The sequence below is a fragment of the Phascolarctos cinereus genome, unplaced genomic scaffold (assembly GCF_003287225.1).
Source record: "Phascolarctos cinereus isolate Bilbo 61053 unplaced genomic scaffold, phaCin_HiC Scaffold_7;HRSCAF=346, whole genome shotgun sequence".
In the NCBI taxonomy this organism is placed as follows: Eukaryota; Metazoa; Chordata; class Mammalia; order Diprotodontia; family Phascolarctidae; genus Phascolarctos; species Phascolarctos cinereus.
The window spans coordinates 10,345,806-10,368,670 of NW_027556180.1; the positions used below are offsets into that span (position 1 = coordinate 10,345,806).

At 46.8% G+C, this 22,865-nt stretch overlaps 1 protein-coding gene across 1 annotated transcript in view; it reads left to right on the forward strand.

Annotated features, from left to right (window-relative positions):
* Positions 1-22,865, forward strand: part of MASP1 (MBL associated serine protease 1) — a 75,485-nt gene that overhangs the window by 38,153 nt on the left and 14,467 nt on the right. The window contains 7 exon segments of the mRNA XM_020989031.2: positions 16-147; positions 4,043-4,239; positions 6,492-6,639; positions 10,453-10,488; positions 10,491-10,570; positions 11,523-11,601; positions 21,991-22,128. Of these exon segments, the coding sequence (XP_020844690.1) occupies positions 16-147; positions 4,043-4,239; positions 6,492-6,639; positions 10,453-10,488; positions 10,491-10,570; positions 11,523-11,601; positions 21,991-22,128 (810 nt within the window).

Consider the following 22,865-nt stretch of genomic DNA (forward strand, 5'->3'; position numbering starts at 1 on the left):
CTCCCCCCCGCCCAGATGTGGACGAGTGTACAGAGAAGAGTGACGAGGAGCTGGCCTGCGATCACTACTGCCATAACTACATTGGAGGGTATTACTGCTCCTGCCGCATTGGCTACATCCTCCATACAGACAACAGGACCTGCAGAGGTAAGAAAGACCAGCAGCTCTGCCCCTTCCCCAGCCTAGAAGGTTCCATTGCCAGCAGCCACCCCTGAATTTGACCTAATTACGCAGCCCAATATAACTGGGCAGGATTGGGGAGGGTGGAATCCCCAGTGCTAGCATGCAGCAGGTGCTTAATAAATGCTCCATCCATTTATCTATCATTAGCCATTACATTCTACTCTTCTAGTGACACTTCCACTTACTGGTCACCAGACAAGGATCAGTCTCACATTTAGAAAACCAACTGTTAATGAGGTCTTGGGCTAGATGAATTCTAAAGTCCTTTCTAGGTCTAATGACCCATGACCCTTGGATTCTATTCATTCATTTGTTCCATAAACATTTATGAAACACTTACTATGTTCCAGGTACCGTGCTAGATTCCAAACAGCTTTCAATGTTGAGCTAAAAAAAATATTAGATATGTCTCCTGCGGGAAGTGACTGGGGAAAGACCATGAAACATACAAGAACAGGCTTTGAAAGAAAAATTCTTGAGCTCTTGGGGAGGGGATGTGGAATCTTGCCAGGGACTGAGTGTAGGGCTGCCTTGTGTTTGAGGGTGTCCTGACCCACTCGGTCATTGGCCAAACTTACATGAATAAGGTGCTTCAGAATGTCACAAATAGGTAGCACAGGTGATAAAGGGCTGGGCCTGGAGGTCAGAAGATCTGAGTTCAAATCTTGCCTCAGGCAATTAGTAGCTGTGTAACCCTGGAAAAGTCACTGACCATCTCTCTGCCTCAGTTTCTTCCTCTGTAAAATGGAGGGAATAATAATAATAGTACCAACCTCATATGGTTATCACAAGGCTCAAATGAGATAACATATGTAAAGTATTGAGGAACCTCTGTAGTGCTACATAAATGCCTGCCATTGTGGTCATTGGTCCTATGTGGAACCACTGGAAGTCACCTCTAGAGCTGACGGACCCTGCATTCTTGTCTATTGGCCATGCCTCCCCTCTCATACCTGCAATGTGAGCTCCTCAAGGGCAGGGAAGGTTTTTGCCCTTTTGGGGTGTCACTAGTGCTTAGCTACTCTTTTCCCTGCACTATGACACCCTCTCCATCTCCTTCTTGACCTTTCTGTAGCCTCTGACACTGATGATCACCAGCTCCTCCTAGATTTTCTCATCTCCCTAGGTTTTTGGAAGTTTTTGGTTTTTTTTTTTTTGCTAGGCAATGGGGTTAAGTGACTCGCCCAAGGTCACACAGCTAGTAAGTGTCAAGTGTCTGAGGCTAGATTTGAACTCAGGTCCTCCTGACTCCAGGGCTGGTGCTCTATCCACTGTACCACTTAGCTGCCTCTTGGCTTTTCTGAAATGTCTCTCTACTGGATCTCCTCCTACCTCTCTGACTGTTCTTTCTCAGTCTCCTTTGCTGGATCTTCACCCATGAATCCCTCAGTCACTGAGTTACTGAGTAACTAAGTTCTGCCCTGGGTCCTCTTCTCCTTCTTGATAATCTCATCAGCTCTCATTGGCTCAACTCGCATGTCCACATAGGTGATTCCCAGATCTACATATCCAGCCTTAGTTTCTCACCTGAGATCCAGTGTTACTTTGTGGATATTTCAAACTAGATGCCAAAGCAAGTCAGTGAATTTCTCTCAGTCTCATTTTCCTCATCTGTAAAATGAATGTAACAGTGCCACCTGCTTGTTCTGAGGATAAGATAATATATAAAGGGTGCTTTGCAAACCTTACAGCTCTGTGTAAATGTTAACTATGTTGTCCACCTCCCCCCAGATAGAATGTAAGCACCTTGAGGGCAGGGGCTGTTCAGTTTTTGTCTATATGCCTCCAGTGTCTAGAATAATACTCAGGACACAGTAAGCACCTGATAAAGGATTGTTGATTGTTTGACTTTAAAAAAAAACCCATCTCAATCCCCTGGCACCAAAATACTGCATTTTGTCCATCAGAAAAATAGGACTCCTCCACTTGGGTGCCAGTGGATGCCCACCCCAAGATGGGGGTAGGTGCCTGCCAATGAGTCCCTCCTCTGAACTTGGCAGGTGGCACTCACTTCAACAAGCACACCCACAGAGGGGGAGGAAGGGCATGGGTCCCTGGGGGAATCCATTGGCCACCCAGGTACCAGTCTCTCATATAATAGAGCACATTGACAACTTTCTCTTGGATAGACAGAACCTCCAGTGCCAGCTGGAGCCCTGGCATTGCCCACTGGCAAAGGCACAGACCAGGCAGCCCCTTGCCAAGCACTGAGGTGGCCAAGGAGCCCCTGGGGATTGCTCAAAGGGGAGAGCAGTGGCAAGGAGAGGAAACATGAGTGAGCTCACCAGCAGGACTTGGGGAGGGTTAACCAAGGAAACCATGGCTTTGCTTATAGCTACAGGACTAAACAAAGCCTTCACTCAGCTCCCCAGCTTTCTCTAATTAGTTAGAAAATGCAGCAGGCATGTTCATGAGTAGGTGTCTTCTCAAAGTATCACAGAGGGTTTTTTCCTTTCATTCAGCAAACATTTTGGGGGACACCTGCTATTTTTAGCCACCATGCCAAGCACTGAACCCCCAAAGGAATAAAAGACAGGGTCCTTACCCTCAGGGAGAGTCCAGTCTAGACAGGGACACAGTAGGACAGAGAACAGAAGTGCCACCAAATCACACCAAAGTGTGACTATTTGACGTGAAATTCAAAGTCCATGTCATTCAGATGCTCAGATGAGAAGGGCCATAGGCCAGGTAGTCTGAGCAGGCTGCTAGGAGGAGGGAGGAATCTTTTGATTTTAATTGAGGAGCTTGATCTTGGGCATATGATAGGGCAAGGCTTCCTGGCCAAGAGAGAAAGCTTTAAAAATGCTGTCAGACCCCCTCCACATTCTCTGGATTTGAAGGTAGAGATCCTGGGTTCAAATCCCAGCTTTACCTTTGCCAGCCATGTGACCTTGAGCCTTCACCTCCAGGAGCTTACTTTCCTCATCTGTAAAATGAAGGGGGGTGGACCAGATGGCCTGTGAGATCTCTTCCAGCTCCAGATCTGGGATCTTCGACTGACTTCAGAGAACCATGGACTCATACACAGAAGGAGTCAGGTGATGCCATGATGGCTAGAGTGCTGGACCCAGAGATTGAAAGACCTATGTTCAAATACAGCCTCAGGCATTTAATAATTGTGTGACCTTGGATCAGTCACTTAACCTCCACTTGCCTCAGTTTCTTCAATCTGTAAAATGGAGATAATAATAGCACCTACCTCCCCAGGGTTGCTGTGAGGATTAAATGAGGTAATAGAATGTATAAAGTGCTTTACAATCTTTAAATTGCATATAAACCCTGGATATTATGCACTCAGCATGTTGTATCTCATTTCCCCTTCGGATTATAAGCTTTTCAAGGGTAGGGACCTCGGTTATTAATGGATCTTCCTCAGTGCCTCCAATGCTTCATGGGCCTTTGGTGTCCTCAGCTGAGCATCTATTCTCCATACGCTCAGTTGAAGCTGGTCCAGCAAGCCCCTACAAAGCCCCTCTTGGACCCCAGCTAAGAGCTGGGGGTATAGACAAAAACGAGTCATGATCCCCTCCCTCAACGAGCTTCAGTTTTCCTGTGGGTATAGAAGATGTCAGACAGATCAGTATAGATTCTAGCCCACCTCCAACACTTCCTGAGTCATCTGGGCAAGTCCCTTCAAAGTGACCTAGCCTTTCCCTGCCCTGGAACCCTAGGTGAGACGACTTTGGACTCTGCAACGCTCTGCTCATATGTCCCATACGCTCTTCTTGCCTTACTCTCTTATGGTCGTCCACATACCAAGGAAGCTGCCAGTGGGCATGCGGGGATGGGAGGGACTGGGGCTCCTCAGGCCTGTCTCATGTGGTGTGTGGCTCATGTGTATGTGGGTGTATTTGAACAGTGGAGTGCAGTGATAACCTCTTCACCCAGAGGACGGGTGTGATCAGCAGCGCCGACTTCCCCGGCCCGTACCCCAAGAGCTCTGACTGTCTCTACAGAATCAAACTGGAGGATGGTTTTGTCATCACTCTCCAGTTTGAGGAAAGCTTTGATGTTGAAGACCACCCCGAGGTGTCCTGTCCCTATGATTACATCAAGGTGAGCATGGCTGGGAGAAGGGGGCCAAAGGCACGCTCAGGCACCGCAAAGGGGGAGCGGCTTGGACTTGGGTGTGATTCCCAGCCTGGCCGCAACTAGCTGCGTGACCTTGGGCATGTCTGTGATATCACCTTAGGGTTCAGGGTCCTGGGATGGGTGTCCATAAGAGCTAGTCAAGGCTGCTCTGGAGAAGTCCTGTTCTGTGGACACAGACCCACTGTGGGTCTGTGCTCTGGGACTAGAGGCTCGTAGATGTAGACCTGCAAAGTCTAAAGATCACCTAGTCAATCAGTCAATAATTAAATACCTCCTACGTGCCAGATGTCGTGCTGACACTGGGTGTACAAGTGCAAATAGAAACAGAAACAGTCCCTGCCCTCAGGGAGCTTACACTGGAACAGGGAAAAGCAGAAAGGAGGTACCTGGGGCAGGGGTGTGAGAGAGAGCTCCAAAGAAGTCCAAAAGCCATGAGGCTGTGCTGAGCCTCCTCTTTCAGCAGAATCCCTGAAGCCCACAGCCCTGCCCTCCATTCTGAGGGTCCAATCAGAGGGGCAGAGAAGACTGATGAGAGGTGAGGACTCAAAGCTGACGTTACAGGATTATGAGATTCCATTGATGAGTTTTCTGGAGAAGGAAGGCATGGTGGAAAGCCCCAGAGAAATCCTAAAGCAGTCCAGTGCACCCCCATGGGGAGCTAAGGAGTCACAAAGGGAATCGGGACACAAAAAAGGTAGCTCATGGAAAGCCATCACCATCCCTGGGGAATGCCTGTGAGCCCATGCCCTGGAGGAAGGTCCTAGCAGCAATGCTGTCATGCCCAATGGATTGTTGATTTCCACAGCATGATTTTCCCAGTCCAGTCACCTTAGGAAAGAGGACAGTTAAATTCTGGGTTCAGTGTCCTCTGGGAATCTGTGGCCAATCTACAGCTGACACCACTGGGTTCCCTATTGACCTGAGACACCCTATATTTTAGCTAAGTGTCATTTCCTTCTGGAAAATGGAGACTGTAATATGACCCATTCTTTGGGCAGGACACAGAAGGGTGTCAGGAGTCTTGTGATGTGCACAAAGAGGGCATCATCGTACAGTGGAAAGAGCCCTCTTTCCAGAATTAAGGGACCTGGGATCACATCCTGGCTCTGTCACTCACTAGCTGTGTGACCTTGGATGAGTCATCTAACTTCTCTGGGCCTCAGTTTCCTAATATGTAAAATGAGAAGAGTGGACTAGGAGCACGCTTGAGTCCCATCCTGCTCTAAATCTCTGATTCTGTAATGACAGCAACCAGAGTTGGTCCAGAAAGTAGAAGAGCCTGTCCAAGGAATCCTGGGAAAATCCGTTAGGATCCCAGGTTAAGGAAGCACAGACTTAATCCCTGAGCCTGCCTTGAAGCTATGGCATCCACATGCCTCAGAGAGTTTAGGAAGGAGTAAGCCCTTCAGACTAGCTCTTCCTTAGCTCATCTGTTATCTGCCTGCGCAATCTCTTCTGTCCAGACATGGCCTCGTGGCCTCTCCTCTCCCTCCCTGCAGTAAGGGCTGGAACAAAAACCCATCTTTTAGGGGTGTAGAAGTAACCAAATGGTTTCAAGGATGCCCTTCATAGATGGAAGGCACTCTCCTATGCAAGTATCTTTCATGGCTCTCTATTGCCTCTGGCATAAAATACGTGCTCCTCAAGTTGGCATTTAAAACCCTTCTCAGGCTGGTCCCGCTCAGCTTTTCAGACTTCCTTCATATCATTCTACATTACTCACTCTCCAAGCCAGCCGAGCTGACTTTTGGATGCTCAAACTCCCCACTGAATCCTCTACTTCTTTCTGTCCTTTTATCCAGGCTGAGCCCCCTACCTGGAATGCACTGCCTCCTCACCTCCACCTTTTGGAATCCTTGGCTTCCTTCTAGGCTTCATCTTGGTGCTGGTGAAGCCTCTGCTGACCTCCCTCTTCTCCTCAGCCCATGGTATTGGTCCTCTCTCCCTCCTCAAATTAGCTTGCTCCTGCTTCTCTGCCTAGATATTGTAAAGCACACCACCACCACCACCCCCTTTAGGTCAGGGACTTTTGGTTATCTGGCCTTGTGTCCCTGCACCGAGCACACTGCTCACATGGAAGAGGGGCAAGTACAGGAATACAGGAAGGAATCCAGATCCCAACTGCCCTCAACCTGAGAGAGCAAGAGAAGGGCTCTGGGCATGGTACCAGCCCCCTCATAATCCTGCCCCCTTTCTCTCTCTTTGTCCCTGGGCAGATTAAGGCTGGGCAGAAAGAGTTTGGCCCTTACTGTGGAGAGAAATCCCCGGGACGCATCGACACCCAGAGCAACAGCGTCCAGATTCTGTTCCACAGTGACAACTCAGGGGAGAATGGAGGCTGGAGGCTTTCCTACACATCTGCAGGTAATGAGGCCCTCCTTCACTGCCCTTCCCTTCCCTCTCAGAGTCCTGGGAGCAGAGAGCCTGCGGGGGCTCCAGGGCAGGACACCTGCCTTCTTATCCCAGCTCTGCCACTTGCTGACTGAGTCACCCCTTCCAAGGGCCTGCCTTTCCTATTACTGTCAAAGGCACCTCCATCCCCCAGTCCCCCAGGCTCACAACCAAGGTGTTATCTAACACTCCTCACTATCTCTCACCCCCTCCCCATAGCCAATCTGTTGCCAAATCTGATCAATAACATCTCTCCAATCTTCCCCCTTCTCTCCTCTGACACTGGTACTCCAGTGCAGGCCCTCATAACCTCATGCCTGGATTACTCCAGTGTCCTGGTGGGAGGTCTGCCTGCCTCACCTCTCTCCTGGCTCCAATCCATCCTCCCTTCAGCCTCCAAAGGGATTTTCATAAAGTCAAATCTAGTAACATTACCATCCTACTCAGGAAATTCTAATGGCTCCTTATCTCTTCCAGGATCAAATATAAAATCCTATGTTTGACATTCAAAGCCTTTCCTAATCTGTCCTCTCCCCTTTCCTTTCTTCTTACATCTGAGACTCACACACACACACACACACACACACACCCTTTGACGCAATGCCACTGGACCCCATACTATTCCTCAAACAAGATACTCTAGGCTCCAGGCTCCAGGCTCCAAGCTCTGGGCATTCTCTCTAGCTGTCCCTCATGCCTAGAATGCTCTCATTCTGTATCTCTCTCTTGGCTTCCTTCAAGTCCCAGCTAAAATCTCACCTTCTACTGGAAGTCTTTCCCAATCCCTCTTAATTCTAGTGCCTTCCCTATGTTTATTTCCTTTTTATCCAGTATATGACTTGTATGTAAATAGTTATTTGCACATTGTCTCCCACATTCCATTGTGAGCTCCTCAAAGAGCAGGAATTTCTTTGGTCTTTCTATCTCCAGCAGTTAGCACAGTTCCTGGCACATAGCAGCTGCCTAATCAATGGCTATTGACTGATTGACTGACCTTGGGAAAGTTACTATCCCTTTCTGTGGCCCAGTTTCCTCCTTTGCAAAATGAGTAAACTAAATTCCATTATCTCTGAGGTCTGTTCCCATGATTGCACAGAGTTCCACCTTACCACAGTCCTGGGGATAAGGATGTGTTTTACTCAGAGAATTTATACAACTATTAGCCATCTTAGATCAGAAACCCCAGCCCTGGGGTTGGCCTGGGTTGGGATGCCATAGGACTAGATGGCCTGGCAAACTTCACCTCATTTCCTAGCTTCCAAAAGCTGGCTTCATGCTGGCTAGAACCTGCACTGAACTGCCCATTGCAGGGCAGTCTGAGCTATTTATTCAAGTACGGAGCTACTCTAGGAAGAAGGAGTGGAGAGACATGAGGAAGTCTAGCCTTTTCTGGCTTGTTCCCAGATTTCAGTGTCAATACATTTTAATTCGATTCAGCATTTATTAAACATCCTCTATACCGGGTGATAGTGGTGGTGGTGGTGGTGGTGGTGATGATGATAATGATAAGAACTCTGTGCCAGGTAAGTAAGCCCTGGATAGACCAGGATAAAAATGGAAAAAGTATTTCTTTTGAATTGTCATGTATCCATTCATCAAGTCATCAATGAGTATCTATTAAGTAATCACCTTGTGTCAGGCACTCTTCCTGGTCTTGGGCATGTAAAGATAAAACTGAAACAATCCTTATTCTTATGAAGGTTACATTCTGTTGGAGGAACTTAAAATGTAAAGAGAACATTTAGTAACAAACATATACAAGGGAAATTCCAAGAGGAAGGCAAAGGTGTGACATGAAAGACTTTCCCTCCCATATACGTGCCCCATCTGCCTCCACTGACGCCAGAATCACATATAGATATTTTCTAATAAGAAATCCCCAGAGATTGTTACAGGACACTTTAAAATGTGGAAGGAGGAGGGGAGACTCTTGCTGTGCTCGTCAATGTCAGTGGCTAGATGAACTACATCAAGTTAGAGATGGTTTTGATTGATTACAATACCAGGGACACTGGACTGTCCTGGTGCTGATGGACAGCTCAGCCAGCCTGCTACAGGAGGTGCCACATACAACAGGCATCTTCCTCTTTTTCCTGCAGCCCCTACTAATGCACCACAAGAAGGCGGCTCTAAGTGAGGGTCTTCAGATGCAGAGCATCTCTTTCTCAAGCCTTTGTATAGCAGCAGAGCAGTGATAGACATTTCCCCCAACAATCACGGGTGTCTCCCAAGGCTCTGCCTTTGGTCTTTTCTTCTCCCTTAACACACTCTTTCTTGGTGATTTCATCAGTTCCCAAGGGTTCAATTACCATGTCTATGCAGAAGACTCTCAGATCTGTACACACACCCTAATCCTAGTATCACCAGCTACAAGTTGGACGTCTCCACCTGGATGGCCCATAGGCACCTAACCTCAACAAGCTAAAGACAGAACTCATTATTTTCCCTATACCCAACAACCTTCCCCTTCTTCTAGACTCATGTGTATGTGACTTGACATACTTGAGACAAGACTTGAACTCAGATCTCCTTGACTGTGGCATTGACCCACTATTCACTATGCCACACTGCCTCTCAGGTTATTCGCCTACTTATATGTTTGAAGAGTGTGTGTATTCCTTCCAAGAGAATGTAAATACCTTAAGAGTGAGAATTCTTTTTTGTTTGTTTTTTGTCTTCCAAGCACTTAGCACAGAATCTGACACATAATAAAGCTGTTCATAAATGCCTTTAAAAACTGGATTGGATGAAAATGAAATAAAATCAAATTCTCAAGACATGGCTCAGTGTTACTCTTATCACCTCCTGAGTGATATGAGAGGAGATAAGAGGAAATTTCAAGTTGAGCCTGGGACATATATCACTGGTTATTGTGACCTGGGGTCATAGATCTATGGGTGAGAGTCAGTGCAAGCTCGTTTAACCCACTATAATTGGTTGGCCCCAGACCATGCTTCACATTCTATCCAGGGATCTACCAAGATTCCGTTGGCTACTCCACAATGGACATCTTGCCATCTCCCCTGGCACTATTCAAACCCTCCCTCCACACCTTCCATCTTTTGCTCTTACTCTGGACAGTACAGCTAAATCAGTTCTGCCATTGCTACTAGAAAAGGCATGCTGATCTACTCCCTTGTGTCTCTACTCACTATCCCTGTGGCTCCCCGGATCCAAACTCCTTTCCCAGGCCATCCCTCCCTTATTTGTGTGGTATTCCTCTACTGGAAAGTAAGCTTCAGGGGCAGCTAGGTGGCGCAGTGGATAGAGCACCAGCCCTGAAGTCAGGAGGACTTGAGTTCAAATCCAGCCTCAGACCAATCATTTGACACTTACTAGCTGTGTGACCCTGGGCAAGTCACTTAACCCCAACTGCTAAAAAAGTTTTTTAAAAAGTACATAAGCTTCTAGAGGACAGGGACTAACTCACTTCTGTATCTGTGTCCCCAGCCCCTAGCATAGTGTCTGGCACATATTTGGAGTTTAATAAATATTTTTCACTCATTCATTTATTCATTCTGGGTCCCTTGTTCCCTGGCCACATTCCTCTACATGTGTTGTATCCCCTTATAAAATGCAAGTTCCTTGAGGACTGGGACTGAATCATCTTTATACTTGTAGCCACAGCCTCCAGCACAATGTCTGGCATAGATGAAGCACTTAGTAAATGCTTTTTCTCTCATTCACTCAGTCATTCATAGAAACTGACAGCTCCCACCATGTTTGTATGCTGTTTTTCACTGGCTAGACTCTTCATTTCTCTTCTGTCTCTCTGCCTACCACCAGGGAACCCGTGCCCCGCCTTGCAGCCCCCTGCCAATGGAAACTCGATCCCTTGCAGGCTAAATATACCTTCAAAGACCAAGTGCTCATCAGCTGTTATACTGGCTACAAAGTAATCAAGGTAGGGGGCCTCCTGCCTGGATGGAGGGATGGACATGGATGGTCTCCAGAATCAGATGTGGTAGACGTGGCCACAGTCAAGAGATAGGGATTCTGCAGTCATACAAACAGGGTCAGGCAACCTCTATTAGGTAGGATTGGAAAAGTACCAAGCCAGGGAGCCAAGTGTTCAAGAGTAGTTGGCCATAGCCATTCCCTCTTCAACTTTCCATGAGAGTCCAAGGTGTGTGCATCCTGCCCTGGTCACCTTACGTCAGGGGACAGGCTTATCTCCCCCATTTCCAAGCCACAAAGTGTTTAGTGTATGGCTTTGTATGAAACGATTCTGTGAAGCCATGGCTTAGTGTGCTGGGGGGAAGCACCTCCATTTCCCCTAAAGCCTGGTAAAGCGATGGGAAGACCACTGGATTTAGAGTCAAGTTGATCTGGGTTCAAATTCTACCTCTGACACTAGTTACATGGCCTTGGACAAGTCACAGTCTTTCTCACTTTCAGTTTCTTCCTCTCTAAAGTGAGAAGTTTGGACTAGATGAATTCTAGAATCTCCTCCACATTGAAGTCCTTCATCCTCCATTTGCACTCACCCATCTGAGCCCTGGCATTTGTTTCTTCCTTTGGAAGGCTCTTTTGAGCTCCATGGCTGGAATATTCTCCAGTCAAGCTCAAAAATACCATGAGATCATAGAAGTAGAAGGGCCTTAGAGGTCACCAAATCCAACCCCCTAATTTTACAGATGAGGGAAATGAGGCCCAGAGAGGGTGACTTACCCAAGGTCACACAGCTAGTAGGTGCCTGAAGCAGGATTTGAACACAGCCTCCCCGACACTAGGTCCAGCGCTCTACCCGTGATACCCCATTGTCTTACAAGGGAGGGTTTGAGGTTCAACCTAAGTTATTTATGACATTCACCCTTTCCCCACCCCATTTGTGTTCTCTCCACTATCACCCCCAGGACAACCTAGAGATGGACACATTCCAGATCGAGTGTCTGAAAGATGGAACGTGGAGTAACAAGATCCCCACCTGTAAAAGTAAGCGAAGCTCCCCACCTGTCTCATGCTTTTGCTCTGTGTAGAGTATCTGTGGCTGTAAGGGACTAGTCAGCCTTGCCTAGTAGGGGCAGGGCAGTGAGCCTGAAACCCAAGCCAGTCAGGTCACCATGAAGAAAGGAAGCTCTTCTGGTCGCTGGTGTCCAGGCCAGTGATCTCAGCTCTGTTTGGAGGAGCTGAGCCCCCCGATAAGCTGGTCCCTGGCTCAGAGTCTTTGCATTAGCCAGCTCTGTCTAAACAGTCACCTGTGTGGGGCAACGAGGGCTCCTTCACCCAGTGTGCCAGAGCAGCCAGGGAGGAGCCCCCTGCAAAGGGGAAGGGTGGGGAGGCTGAAGCACCAGCCCAAAAGTCTTGGGAGGAGGAGTCTTCCTGGGTCAAGGGCTTTAGGACAACCTCCACATGCTCTTTTCTTGTGTTTTTTTTTGTTACTATAACCTTAAAATATACTTTAAAGTGACAGTATAAAATTGCCAACCCCAAAAGGCCCCTTCCTCATTCCCCAAATATCACTTTGTGCCAGCACTAAGATTGCTCGGCTCAACACTGTTTGGGGTGAGACGCCTCTGAGGTCACATCCAAAGCTGAGACCCTAGAAGACCTGAGATCTGGTCCCTTTGCAAATGACCAGCTTTGTGACTTTGGACACATCATTCCTTCTAAGTCTCAGGCACCTCATTTTTACCTTGAGAAGTTTGAACTGGATTATCTCTGAGCTCCCACCCAACTCTCCAGTAATGTTTGGGGATTCTTGGTAAAGTCCCGTGCTTTGAAGCTGCTTGAATCACTTACTTTAAAAAAATGTAGCTATCTTCCCAAGGTGAAGGAAGCTTCAAAAATCATCTCTTGTGTTTAATAGGTTGGTTCAGAGCATCAAAGAATAATTAGGTCTGTGTTTAAAAAGAAATTATCTTCAGTCTTCCCTGGACCACCATGTCACGTAAAAGCTAAAAATGAATCAAAGACCTTTGTTGGCATTCATTTGTATGTATGTACAGCCAGAGTGGATGTCACTGTGCTTCCTTCTTCCCACTTCTTGCTCTTTAAGCCCTGCAGAATAGAAAGATACCAACCTAGTCTCAAATCTAGTCAAGCCCAAGGCCATTAGGAATAAATATGACTGACTTGGAGAAATACCTTGTACTAAAAGGACATGACTTTTTCCAGGGGAAATCTAATAAGGAATGTTGAGAGACATGGCTTTCACTCCTTGGTGCATTCAGAATATTGTAATAATTACTTTATTAGATCTGTGATTTCCTTCATGTGGACACACCCTCCACCAGTACAGATAGCAATCTTTCCACACTTTCTCATCCTATGATTCCTGTCCTTGTTTTTCCTCAAATCATCTAGCAAAGATCCATCCAACACGCTACAGACCTGTCACATTCAGTGGTATCCCTGGAGCTGTCTTACCTGTTGCCTTCCATTCTTGCTAAGTGACTAGCCCACCACCTCCTCTGGTCACCAGAGTTTTTCATCATTTCCTTCACTCCACTTCTCACATATATGTTTCTATTGGTATCAAGAAGCCATTGCCTGAGGTGTGTCACTCAGCTTTCCACTGCCCTTTGGTTCTTTCTCACTTGAATCCTCCCAAGATCATGGGGTTCTCAGACTTGCAGCTGGAAAGCATTACCAGGAGAATGCTGATGTTCAAGAAATGGGCTTTGACAGCAGCATGAAGCCTGGGACATCAAAAGCATGAAACCATTTCCCAAGTGTAATTTGACCCAAATCTCCCTGTTGTACTGGGGTCCTGCAGGGAGGCCCATTTTACTCACTAGCTGAGTGATTGTGGTCCATTCACTGGTACTCAATTTCCTCGTCTTTAGAATGGAGATAATGACACTTAAATATTTACCTCACAGGGTTCTTGTGAGGACACCATTCTGTAAGCCTTAAATCACCACACAGAAGGAATAATTATTAATAACTCTTAATTCTGAGCCAAATTAATTGTACATTAGCAACTCCTGTCCAAGGCGTTTATATTTTTTTCCATGCAACTGAATGTCTAGTTATTATGCATTTCCATCTACTTGATATATATGGTGTGAATGGATTGTAGAATCACATATTTTGAACCTTAACTTTAGAATTCATTGAGTCCAACTCTTCCATTTTATAGTTTAGGAAATAGAAGTGATATCTCTTACTCAGTATCACGTAGGTGTGGTCTGCAGTGGGATTTGAACCAACATCTTCCCAATTCCATATCTAGTGCTCTATTTGGTAAATCACATCGTGCAAGGGAGCTCCCAATGAGGAATTCCCTCTACCAAAACAGATCAACAACTGATCTACAACTTAGAATGTTGCCTGGGGCATTAAGAAGCTAAGGGACTTACCCAAGACCACACAGTCAGCACATGTTAGAGACTTGAACTACTTGAACTAGGTAGTTCTAACTCCCAGCATGTCCCTCTATCTGTTCTGCCACGATGCTTCTTCTCTTTGAACAGAGTAGGTGCTTACCTGAATGAGACCTGAGTTGAAATAAAGTGAAGCAGATTTGATCAACTGAAGAAAATCAACTGACAAAGTTTATTTGCTCCCTTCTTATGTTCTCTTTAAGGATGCTTTAGGTGAATGTGTGTGACATTTTCAAGAACATTTTCTAGAAATAGGAAAGTAGGCACATGGGTTGGCAGTCACACATCTTCCTTCCTAGCCATGGCAACGTGGCAGTCACACATCTTCCTAGTTACAGTGACATGGGAGTCACACACACTTCCTTCTTAGCCATGGTGACATGGGAGTCACATACTTCCTTTGTAGCCATGGTGACATGGGAGTCACACACTTCCTTCCTAGCCATGGTGACATGGGAGTCACACACTTCCTTCCTAGCCATGGTGACATGGGAGTCACATGCTTCTTTCCTAGCCATGGTGACATGGGAGTCACATAGCTTCCTAGTCACTTTTTATGCTAGTAAATTGCACCATCCATGATGGTTTTCATTCCTTTGCAATCTTTGCATTTTTTGAGACCCCTTCAGCATCAGTCTCCAAGTTCCTTTAGAATTCTATCACCTTCACTTCTGTATGGTCTTGGTCAAATCCAACTGCTGTTCCTGACCTCATCTTCCCAAATGTCATTGTACTTCCTCGCATTACATCTTGAAAATGCAGAGTCCAAACGTGATGGTTCTACTTGTTTTTTTCCCAATATGCAGAGATTGCTGTGAGAATGCTGGCAGGCCGATCTGTTCCAAATTCTGTGCTTGCTGTCTGCCTTCCGGTGTCCCCTACAAACCCTCTTGCAGATGTTCGGGCTTTAGTGGTATGGAGGTCACACTTCCTTAATCACTTTTCAGTCTGTTGTGGGGTGACATGGGAGGGATTCTTCCGTCATCCTCCTGGCAAATGAGTGGGTGCTCTAAGCCAATATTGCTTTTAGCAATTCCCTCTCTCCATTCACTCAGCAAGAGAAGGCAGTTTCTGGGCTCTAACACCCTCCTTGTTGTAACACCCATACTATATCATGTAAGCACCTACATGAAATGGTTCCAAAAAGTCCATGCCTTTGCCTTGGCTTATTTTGTGTTTTTGCAAGCCAGCAGTTTATTTGAGCAGGATGGGCTGGAGTCACCATCACTTCACACGTCTTTAGCCTTTCTTCTGATTTGGAGATTGCTTTTTTACCTTTGTTCTCACTGGCTGGTGATCTGATATAGCCAGCACACAGATGATTCTGAGGTGACACTTCCTGCTTTGTTATAGAGTCATTCAGTGTCCTCTAGCTCTAACACCTTCTTTCTCTCTTCTTGAGGAAAGTATTGGTGATGCACATGAAGCTTACTCCTCTCCAGTCTGCAAATCTTTAATCGGTTTCATTTCTGGTTTTCTTTGACCTCCCTCTACCTATTTCCACATTGAAGTAGCCAATTATCAAAGAATGTGATCTCACAAATGCCAGGATCATAGTCAAGGTCTTCATAGACATCTTGGACATCTGTCTTCTCTGCCACAAATCCCCCCATGTACACTGTTTGTCTTTAGGATGGTCTGCTGTATAAAGTTTATGGTGAGCACAGCAAAGCAACACGAACCAATGTCCCCTGAAATAATGTGTCTTGTAGCTTTGGAGAAGATGCTGAAAACAAAGCTAGCAACTTCTCATTCATCCCTTTGAGGAGAAATTATGAAATGTTCTTCCATTTTTGACACAGAGTGTATCTTTTAGTATGAGGCACAACAGGCAAAAGAATTATATTTCAATTTAATGCAATTGAATTTTATGAGCATTTTGGAGTACTATTAAGTTGGCAGGACTGTGTTGGTGACAGAGGGGATAGCAAAGACCTGGCACGGCATAATCCAAAGACATGAGTCCTGTGCTCCAGACACAGAGGTCTGCAGACGAGAGATTTAGAAGCAGGGAGAGAATTCAAGAGAGAAAGAGAGTCAGAGGCAGAGAGAGGCACATGGAGAAAGGAAGGGGGAGACAGGGACAGGAAAAGACAGAGATGGAGAGAGCTCCAGCTTTAAAATGGAAGAGAGAATTGGGGTCCTTTAGCCATCTCATAAAATTCCACCTTTGGAGAACTCCTCAGTCTATGGATTGAAAATCATTCCACCATGAGAAAGCGATGAGGAAGTTCACCCCTAAAACCTGACTAACCCCTAAACCTGTTACCTGTTGGGTAAAGCTGCTGAGCACCCTATTTTGGACTAATGACTTGGATAACCCTTTAGGGCTAGGATGTGGGCATTTATTTTTCCATTTTCTTTTGCATGTGACAAAGCTGGGGGCTGCCTGGTACAGTTCTGGGCTTTGAGTCACAGGACCTGAGTTCAAATCCTGCTTCTGCTACTAACTGCATGGCCTTGGACCCTTAACCACCCTAGGTCTCAATTTCCTCATTTGTAAAAAGAGGGGTTGGACTGAGTGGCCTCTGAGGTCCCTCCAGCTCTAGATCTGTGGCTGTACAACCTCTGAGAGAAAGGGCATCCTGTGGATTGGAGTCCCATTCATCACCTCAGAAAGTAGAAAGATTGAAAAAACTTTGCCAATGAATGTGTCTGGGCTTTGTTAAGTACACATAAATATTTTGTCCTAATAAATGAATGTCCAGGATAAGTTCCCCCCTCCAGTGCTAGTGGCTGCCAGGCCATAGGACCCAGAGATGTTCTTGGTATATTATAATACCCTGAAGTCTGGTCTCATGGAAAGATTCTGGGTGTGAGGCCCAGCACAGATAGCAATCTTTCCACACTTTCTCATCCTATGAGTAGGACAAGCCCTATTCCAGAAGCCAAAAAGCCAAGTTCAAGGGTCAATGGGCTCCTCTGACACATTTTCTGTGTGACTTTGGGCCAGTTCCTTAACCTCCCTCTGCCTCAGTTTCCCCATCTGTAAAATGAAGAGGTTGCACTAGATGCCCCTGAGGTCTTTTATGTCTCTGGAGCTACGATGTCATGGTACCTCTGGGACCTCAGTTTCCTCTTCTGTAAAATGAGGTTAATACCCTCTATTTATATGACCTGCTTTGCACAGTTGCTGTGCAGAAAGTGCTTTTGAAGCATAAAACATCCAGAAATATAGATCCTCTAGTTCTGAAAAATACAGCAACATTGTTCCCCAAAAGTATATAATTCCCTCACAGCATTCTGTGCACCAGGAGTTCAGCACATCTGAGCTGTGGGCATCATAGATTTAGTACAATAGCCAGACTTTGTTTGGGTAGAGAGCCAGCCTCGGGGTCAGGTCCTGCCCAGACACTGGCCAGCTGACCCTGGGCATCTAGCACTTGCAAAGCAAGTGAGTGAGTGGAGTGGAGGGTGAGTGGAGGGATTGCCCTCACTGGGAGTCCCCCAGTCACTGAAATGACAGGTCCAGAATTCACAACGATAGAGCAAAGCACACCCCCCACAGCTGCCCTTCTTTCACACTGCCTTTATCAACCTTGCACACCTTCACCAGTCTGTGTGGAATGATTTCTACCTTTCCTGCATGAGCTACGCTTGCTCTGCCCAGTAATCTCTCTTTCTCTTCTTTTCTCTTCTCTCTCTCCCCCTCCCCCTCCCTCTTGTGGCTTCTTCCTCGGCTCTCCCCATCCCTTCTTGTCCTTCACCATGGGTGCAGAGCCTGAAAATGGAACAGAGAGTGGACTCCCTGCAGAAGAAGAAGAGACCGAGGGACCGGCAGGACCCGCCTGAGATGGATCTGCCACTCCAGGACCTCCAGAGACCTTCCTGGGGCTTCTGCAGATCAGTTTGAATGGATCTCCATGGGCACTGGACATGTCTGATCCAGCCCCGAGTCCTTCACGGACTGCTCCAGACACATGTCCAAATTCTTCAGCGACTCCTTTAGAGTGTTCCCTCCCTTTCCCTGCTCATTCTCTGACAGACTCGGGAGCATCACTGAAAAACAGTGAATTAGGTTCTTGGCAATGCTGAGTAGCTTGAACCTCCTTCAAAGCACAGACTGTGTCTGAGATCCAGAGATAAATGACTCTTAACCTGTAGCTAAGGGAGACCAGAATGGGGGTCATGGTAGACTCATGAGCTCCATGGAGCCATCAGAGTGATTTTGGCAAAACTCATTTATGCTTAATTGTTTTCACTATTTAACTTGCTGTTCATTCGTCCTAGAAGAGGGTGGTCTTAGGGATGCTCCTTGTGGGGTATGACTTGAGGGGCTCTCAACAGGCCTTATTGCCCACCTGTCACCATTAGAGATGCACTCCTTTGGGCTTTGGAGGCTTTTCCATCTCCAATGAGAAACACTTATGTACACCATGAAAATGCAGCAACCCTGAAATGATATAACCAGATGGCACCTTGTAGCTCTCTGAACAGAAAGTAGCTTTGTTCATGGCTGGCTCTCTGAACGGAAAGCCTAGTGCCTTGTTGGGTAATAGAGATGGGCCCCAATCCAAAGTGCCTTCCTCCTCCCCTCCTCCATTTGTACCCTCAAGATCTTCCCCAGTTCAGACCTTGTCCAGAGAGAGGTCTGAATATGGCTGTGGTACCAGAGGGCACTTTGGGAAACTAGGAATGGTGATTTGGCCAGACCTCATTTAGAGGTCACTGGGGGTGAGGACCAGGGGGGTTGGCCCTCATTCTGATGATCCTCCTCTCTGCTCAGCACACCTGAGTCTCAACATCTAGAGGAAGTAACCAACAGATAGAAGCAAAGTGGGGAGACCTGGTTCAGGAATAGATAAGCCGTAAAGGAAGGAAAAGAAATAGGAATCAGTCATAGGCATTGAGGGAGGAGAGAGACAAAGCTGTGATTCAGGAATAGAAGAGAAAGAGTTAAGAGAGACAGAGGGAGACTGAGGAAGTGCAAAAGCAAAGAATACTCTTGGCCTAACAGTATGAAAGTGAAGGGAGAGGAAGGTGCAAAACTCTGACCACCGAGGGCCTTGTTCATAGGCAGACATCCAGCCATGGGACTCTGCAATGTGTCAGGCTGCAGGAGAAAGAACCCATCTGTCCCAGTCAGAGAGGTGAAGGGAAAGTCTTGGCTACAAACTCCTTCCAATAATGCTATGGAAATCTGGGCTCAGAAAAGGGAGGCTGACATGGAATGCAGAAAAGACAGACAAGAGATAAAAACTGATCTAATCACATGTAGACGGAGTAATGGGAAGGCTGCATAGAGTTTTAAAATAAATAAATGTCTTTACCTTCCATTGACCCCAGAGTCTGCCTCCATTAATATGTCTGGGGTCTTTTTTCATGGATCAGACCACCTAATCTAATGAGAATAGCCATCTAAAGAATCATGGGATCTCCTCCCCTTAACCATGCTTGACTCAAATTGGTAGGAAGGTGGGAAGGGGGAGGAGGGGAGCTGAAAAATATTTGTAGTGAGACAATTATCTGATCAGCTAATGAGATGGGGGGTGAGAGGGAGAATTCACAATGTCAGAATATAGTCTAAGGTTGTGGATGAATATTCTCTACCCATTACCAAAAAGAGGGCAGCTTAAGTTCTGAGTGAGAAAGGTCATTAAAAATTCCTAGCAAAAATCCAATTCCCTAAGATTAACTATAGTCCGGCTTTGGACGTTTGTGTGTATATGCTGCAAATCAAGAGAAAGCCAATGTCTAGCATTAGCCAGATAATATACAATGTCAAATCGCTAAAGTCATACATTAGCCAGAGGACCTTGCTAATATGCACTCTGCAATGCTAATGGAAATAGAATAAAATCCCATCTTTGCAAATAGCATGAAGATTATTCAGCCAAGTCAACCCTGAAAGCTTCAATCACGTTACCTAAGGTACATTTACAACTTAAATTAGTTGTCTCCTGTGTTTCCATTCATATGTTTTCATCCACAATACCCAGCCCAACCACAAACATTTCTAGCCTTTTGAGCTAATGATTCTAGACATCACAGCATGTATTGCACATTAGCTGTGACACAGCTACCTGTATGCATATCAATGGAATTCATTGAGTCCTATAGGACTCTACTGGCTCAGAATCTGACATTAATGAGAGGAAAACTGAAGAGGAAGAGAAGGGTCTGCAAAAGTACAGGAAAAGGGGCAGCTAGATGGTATAGTGGATAGAGCACCAGCCCTGGAGTCAGGAAGACCTGAGTTCAAATCTGGCCTCAGACACTTACTAGCTGTGTGAGCCTGGGCAAGTCATTTAACACCAAAAAGAAAGAAAGAAAGAAAGAAAGAAAGAAAGAAAGAAAGAAAGAAAGAAAGAAAGAAAGAAAGAAAGAAAGAAAGAAAGAAAGAAAGAAAGAAAGAAAGAAAGAAAGAAAGAAAGAAAGAAAGAAAGAAAGAAAGAAAGAAAGAAAGAAAGAAAGAAAGAAAGAAAGAATAGAGAAGAGAAGAGAAGTACAGGAAAATACCTCTAATTCCAGGAAGGAAGACTTTCACAAGAGTACAGGATACCAGAGTACAATTTCCCAGAGCTAAACTTTTTGGAGAACACTTTCCCTTTTACCCTTTCTCTGTGTAGATGATGCTGAGAATATGTCACCCTTTGAATGAAAGGTGTTGCTGTTCTGCAGGAAAATGGGCAGCACCTTGAGCCTTAGTACTGCTAAGAGGCAGGCTCGAGATGTAGGGTCCTGGACCATGAAATGGGCTGGAAGCCACCTGGTTTGGGCAGGTGAGAGAGTGAGTAAAAACCACAGAGAGGGACTACTGAAGGTGACTTTCTCTTCCCTTGGTTCTCTGGGGGATTGAGATGTTTCAGTTCCTCCAGGAATCTCAAAAAAGGGAGAAGGTGATGGGGGAACCCAGTGTCACTGAGTCTCCGCCAAGACTAGCTGAAAGCCGGGGTCTGACTCTAACACAGAATGTTGAGGCAGAAGAGAGAACAGGGACTTCCAAAGAACAGATGAGTCTGTGAGTGTATGAAATACAAAATGATGAACCTGTGAAATGCCATCACAACCACCTACAAGGGATCTATAATTGGGTTTTATTGTATAGATGATTGCTTGAAATAAGTCACCAGGCACCCAAGGATAAGAGAAATCCTGTCTGCTGTGGAGTTTTCTCTCTCAATGGTGAATGTTGCCAAGCCTCATGGCAGTGAGAGAATGAAAAGATGGAAGGGGTTTTTTTGGTTTTTTTCTGGACTAGGAAAACCTACAAGGGATTTTGAGAGTACACACTTCTGTCACATTTAAATTTCAAGCCCCCAAACACAATTTTGCTAAGATCCCTACCCTTCCCATCCTTCCAGGCCACAGCCCCAGGAAATGGCCCTACCATACACTGGGCTGGGGTCCCATCTGTGATACCAAAAGTTGGATTCTAAGGAGTCAGGAAGAAGGAACACCAGTCCAGACTCAGAGGCTCTCCAGAAATGAGGCACAAGCCCCCAAAACAAGGGACAGAGGGACGAGTAAAAGAAGGCCCTCTGACTCTGGCATGGGAAACCCTTGCCTCCTGCACCCCAAAGATCCCAGGCAGAACAAACTGCTCATTGCATAGAAGTGGGGGCTTCTCCCTCCCCAGCCAGAGAGGCCACCTGGGCTCAGTTCCAAAAGCCACCAGCCTTCTGAAAGAGAGGCCAGGCAGTTTCAGGATTTCTCCCCATGCTTCCTCCTGCCTGGGCCAAGATGCCTAATCACGCAGGTGCTGATCAGAATTCGATTTGGAGGCTCCCATTCTAGACTCTTATTCGTTACGAAGTCGAGGCTGGAAGAACGGCAGAGAGTGGGGCATCAGTGTAGCCAGATGTGGCCCCGAGAGTCACTGTTCTAGAAGATGCCTACGGCAGGCAGAACGTTGGGGGACCTGGGGATGGACGTGTTTGAGGGGGAGCAGGCAGCTCTCCTCCCCCACGGGGCTCATTCCAGCCCCGGCCATGGGCAGCCAGGGATGGGGGAGGTCCCCAGGCCTGAAGCTACGGCTGATTCTCTTGTCTCCCAGTTGTAGACTGCAGCACCCCAACAGAGCTGGAGCACGGGCGCGTCACCTTTGCCACCAAGAACAACATCACCACGTACAAGTCCGAGGTCCGCTACTCCTGCCAGCCACCTTATTACAAGCTGTTTCCCAACATTACAGGTGAGGGCTTCCCCCGGCATGATTCTGAGGGTGGGGGGAGACAGGGACAGGCATTCCAATACAATTCATTCTCTGTGAGGAGAACCCCTGGCTGAGCACCCCCATAAGATGTGACCCCAAGACCCTTCACTGGCCTCTTCGGGAAAGCGATTTCATTGGTTAACGGTACTCCTGCGTGAGGAGGCAGCATTTTTTCTCCCCGTCTGGTCTCAATGCTAGAGAGAGGTGTAGAAACTCCCCAAGGTTACATAGCCAGGTCAGGGTCACGGACGGGTCTTGAACCCGGCTCTCTTCTAGCTTAGTGTCTAGCTGCTTCTCGCTGCTCTTCAGGAAGAGTCGAAAATAGGAAGCCACTGAAGCGGGGTCGGAATGAGCAGCGTGGGGGAGGGGCGGGGGCTGCCCCCAGCGACCCGCTCAGACCCCACCAGGACACTGTGGCCTTCTCTGGACACCACCTTGAGAAAGACCACCATCCAGAGGGAAAGACTCAGAGAGGGACCGGGAAGGAGAAGACACCTGGAAAGAGAGAACTTCTGGACATGCGGCCTCCATCTTCAAGGGCGTGCCAGAGGGCTCACGCTTCTTTTGTCCAGCCCCAGAGGGCACGGGTGGGGTCAATTTCAGCCCGACCCAACAAGGACAGCTGGCCCTCAGTGGAAGGAGATCTCCCCTATGGGGTGACTGCCTTTCCCTGGAAGGCTGCAGTGTCTGAATACCCTTTTTTGAGCATATTGTAG